Below are 4,824 nucleotides of genomic sequence, written 5' to 3'. Positions count from 1 at the left end.
CCGTTTGCACTGATCTGTCATTCATTCTAAATGAGGTGAGAGATCCACATTCAGGCCACGAATCCTGGAGGTAAATAAGAGCGTCTTCGATCTTCTTAAAGGGGTCATATGATGCGATTTCAATTTTTCCTTTCTCTTTGGAGTGTTACAAGCTCTTGGTGCATAAAGAAGATCTGTAAAGTTGCAAAGACTAAAGTCTCAAATCCAAAGAGATATTCTTTATAAAAGTTAAGTGTCAGCCACGCCTACCTAAAACGGCTCGTTCTAACACGCCCCCACATATCTACGTCACGATGTGGGAAGATTTGCATAACGCCGCCCAAATGTTCACGCAAAGAAAGAAGGCGTAACTTTTATTCTCGCTGTAGTATTATTGTTGCTGCCGCCATGTCGTGAAGGCGCTGTGTGCTTCATTGTGAAAGTGAAACTACTTTGTTTGGTCTTCCAAAAAAGGACGATATCCGCGTCGTCATGCCTAGAGCTGATCCGTGCTGGTCGCTGAGGAAATACTTCAACTTCGCGCTGTGGATCACCGGATCGGCTTTCACTGTGGACGAAGCGGAGTCCAGTCTGGGGTTGTCACATGTGATTGCCGCAGGCATCACAGTATGGTAAGGGACGTAATATTTCCGTTGCACGCTTGAGGAATTCGGCCAATCACAACGCATTGGATAGCTGGCCAATCAGAGCACACCTCGCTTTTCAGAACGATGAGCTTTGTAGAAATCGACGTGTTTCAGAAAGGCGGGGCATAGAGGAGAAACAATAATGTACAGTATGTGGAAAATAATGTTTTTTGAACCTTAAACCGCATAAACACATTTCATTACACCAAATACACAAAATAATGTTCTTTTTAGCAGCATCATATGACCCCTTTAACCTTTCTTCTGAACCCCGTTCAGAACGAACTATAAAAATTATTATATTACCATCCTCACCGATGCACCATTACGTTCTGCTCAAATCAATGTTGTTGCTGTTGTTTTATCATCTGAAGAAAAAAAAGTCATTCTGAAAGTGATTTCAATGATATCGTCTCTGTGTTGTTATCGTTATAACGTTATAATTAGCTATATAAGAATATAGTATCATTACAGAATTTCATAGAATTAGAACAATTGTTAATACTTACCAAGGACGTAGAATTTAGTTTGGAGGCTAGACATGTCCCTTCCTACCAATATCTAGCGATTAGTAAATTGTCCCCAGCAATAATTTTGATCAAACAATTAAACATAGGAATATGTAACTACTGTTGTTGTAATTTCGCTTTCAAGGACATACATTTAATACATACAAGGTAGTCGATGTTTAAAACATACGTGCACAGTTCAGTTGAATGATAAAGTTTACCCTGACTTTGTTGTTGATCAAGGCAAACTGTTAGCTGAAATATCTACTAAATAAAAAAACATCACTGAAATGTGTGGTTTGTCTGTCAATCAGATGGATATGGAATGATTTCCTCTTGAACTGTCACCAACTGAATTGCAGGAGTCAAACTTTAAAATAGAGAAAAGGTGAGGTGCAGCTCGCCATATTAATGGAGTGTTCAAATTAGCAGGTTACCTCATCTAAATATGTTCATAGATTTGTGTTGGATGTTATCTTTGGAATGGAAATATTGATATCTTATTTGAAAACAACATACTTTTTACACTTGTTTCAGTTAATGTCATAAAACTAGCCAGCTAAGCCAGTAGTAGCCTAGCCTACTGACGGTGTCGTAAAAACATGGCTGAAGGCGCGAAAAGAGACAAACTGATTCAATTGAGTGAGGCAATTACGCTGAAACCGCTCCGATGATTCAAACTCGTTACTTCAATCATTCAGTTCAAGCGTTTCACTTGCAAAAACCAGGAATTTCCACATTGCTTGTGATGATTTTAAAAAGCACGTGTAGTGATTTGTGAAAGCTTTTTCGAAACTCTGAATCAAACCATGCGTCGCAAAATGATTCACTGTTTTGAAGCGCTCCAATCGGATCACAAATCATTTGATTCATCGGAACTTCAAATCGCGTATCGCGAATCATTATAAAGATTTTATTACAACTGATGAACCATAAAAACATTGACAGCCAATCAGCATTCTGCTTTAGAGAGTGCAAATATTTAAAGGGCCAATGACAAAACTTCGCCCGTCTGTTGGTGTTGATGATATTTATAGCGTTTAATACAACAGTTCTTTCTGGTCCTCAAATCTGATTGGCTGATAAGAGTGCGATATTAGAGTGATATCAGAACTCCAACAGCCATTTCACAGTTTGTAATCGTATCACTCAGCTTGAGTTACTTCTTACAGCGAGTGTCATGGCGGATGCCCAAATCCAGTATCATTTTATAAATATTACTGTTTTTGTGTCACGGAATGTAGTTTTAAGAGGTTTTCAGGTGAGAATGTACTTGTTTATAGGTCAAATATGCAGTTTATTAATAAAGATAACGTCTATTTGAAAATTTGCGTCGACTTTTCGGACATGTGAGCTCCAGATGGTCTGCGGCCGTCCTGCGCTCATGAAGCCGCCCGAGAGCGCCTCACCTCGGCCAGGTCTTCTGGAATTTACCGCTGGCTCTGATGTCTCTGTAGTGGTTACACATGAGATATAATTCATTTTGGTTAAATCTAACGGTTGCCTTTGGTCTCATTAATCTATTATTTGTTCCAGAGAAGATAGTTTTGGCAAAATCTCATGTTTATGTATTTCAGAGCGCTGCCTTTTTACTTTTGACTGAATTGCCTAGCAACTTTTATGATGGCTGTTGTTGTTGTTTATTAAATATTATTATTCAATAAATAATATTTTTTATAAATAATACTATTTAATAATAGTGTTAGTATTGAGAAACGGTGCGTGTTCGTTATGGTGATTTTAGTTACATTGTTCCGCCATTAGATGGCGACAAGAGACGGTATGTGTCGGCAGTAAAGACTTTTACATTAAAAAGTTATAAACGCTATAAACGAAAGTTATTTTTAGTTTCAACAACAGCTTGAAGCAGCGAACAAATAGCGTGCCGATATACAGCCATATCTCACGTCTACTCGTGTGATATTGCTTATAGATCTACCATTCTTGCTGTGAATGGGAATTAAAACTTAACGCAAAGAAGGCTCTTGTGGAACATAAAACAGATTCACAGTGGTTGAGCAATATTTTATTTGTAAACATGACATGTCCTACTTACAAATCAAGCCAGCATAAATAACAAACACAATGACTGATTTTGAACATCTCATGTATATATAGAGCAGACTAAGACTTTGAGATGAGTTTGCTCTCTCTCCTCTGGCGCCATCTGCTGGCAAACAACCTGAAGAACTTCATTCGCTTCCTCTACAAATGAAGAAGCACATCTGTTTGAACTTGTAAACATCAAGACTTCATTTGCACATCTGTATCTTAAAGAAAGATTTCACCAAAACATGAAAATTCATCAAATACTCCCCAATATGTCATCCTAAACCTGTATAACTTACTTTCTTCTATGGAAAATGTTTACCTGAATGTCAGAGCTTCTGTTTTAAATATAATGAAAGTAGCACTGCAAAGCTTCAAGACATCAGCTGCCATTATCTTGAAAAATATCAGCATATGGGTTTGAAGAACATGAGGGGGGAGTAAATAATGCATGACTTTTCATTTTTGGGTGAACTGTCCCTTTAAAACCACAACTGAGAGCCGTACAAACGTAACATCCATCTTCAATAATGTTATTAAATTCCATAAAATCATAAAACAATTAGTTTTTTGTTGTTGTTGAGTGTAACCTTAACAACCCGAACAAGCAGCTCTGTTTTGCTCGTCACGTGTTTCTCAGGTTCTTGAGCTCCAGCTCCAGTTGTCGGATTCTCTCGTCTTTTTCTCCGAGTTCATCTTTGAGTTTCCTAATTTCATCCTGCTGCTTGAAGACCATCTTCAGGAGCTGCTTATGAGACAGAACAATCTCCTTAATATCTCACTTTTCTTTCTCCTAGACATCAAAAGATTATATAGAGAGCAAATGGAGTCTTCTCTTTACAAAAACACCATCTTATGGGCAATTTAAAAAGTTAAAACATAACCCACATTAAATAAATAAATCACCAAACTTAAACTCAAAACAGCTGGTCAAATAATTAAATCAAAAGCAGACAAAACAGATGAAATATTATTTCTAGTGTGACGCTACACAAAGTTTGTGATGAAAAACACTGAAGTGCTGCATCAAAGCTGGATTTGTTTTGCTAAAAATACCTGATTTATAATGTCTGATGCACTGGTTTGATCTGAAGACCCCAAAATAGTCACAAAAACACATTCATTCTCTATTAATAACGTTATTCATCCAACTATAAAAGTATATTTACTTCATGTTTGAATATCAGTTACAGTTTTTTGCATGAGACTTGCTTATTAACTTGGTTAATTTAAAAATACTTTAGTGAAAAATGCACACAGAACAAAAGCTTTAATATCAAATAACATGTTGTCCAGTGTATTAATGGGTTTTATCACATGGAAGAAAAAAGTAGGAGCAAATCAGCATATTATAATGATTTCTGGAGTAATAATGCTGAAAATTCAGCTTTGCATCACAGAAATAAATAACATTTTAAAATATATTCAAATAGAAAACATGTATTTTAAATTGTAATAATATTTCACAATTTTACTGGTTTTACTGTTTTTTTTGTTGTTGATCAAATTAATGCAGCCTTGGTGAGCCAGAGACTTCTTTCATAAACATGAAAAAAATCTCCAACAGTAACACACACACACACACACACACACACACACACACACACACACACACACACCTCTTTGTGTGTGTTCGGTGT

The 4,824-nt window shown here is 36.6% G+C and overlaps 1 protein-coding gene across 1 annotated transcript in view; it reads right to left on the bottom strand.

The window, feature by feature from the left end:
• Nucleotides 1–3,149: 3,149 nt before the first annotated feature.
• Nucleotides 3,150–4,824, bottom strand: part of coro2bb (coronin, actin binding protein, 2Bb) — a 20,754-nt gene continuing 19,079 nt past the window's right edge. The window contains exon 12 of the mRNA XM_016467312.1: nt 3,150–3,929. Within this exon, the coding sequence (XP_016322798.1) occupies nt 3,810–3,929 (120 nt within the window). The 3' untranslated portion in view covers nt 3,150–3,809. The remainder of the gene's footprint in view (nt 3,930–4,824) is intronic.

This window comes from Sinocyclocheilus anshuiensis, unplaced genomic scaffold (assembly GCF_001515605.1).
Source record: "Sinocyclocheilus anshuiensis isolate Anshui unplaced genomic scaffold, SAMN03320099.WGS_v1.1 scaffold688, whole genome shotgun sequence".
Classification (NCBI taxonomy): Eukaryota; Metazoa; Chordata; class Actinopteri; order Cypriniformes; family Cyprinidae; genus Sinocyclocheilus; species Sinocyclocheilus anshuiensis.
Note: the sequence above shows the minus strand (reverse complement) of the source record. Positions and strands in the feature narration are given on the sequence as shown.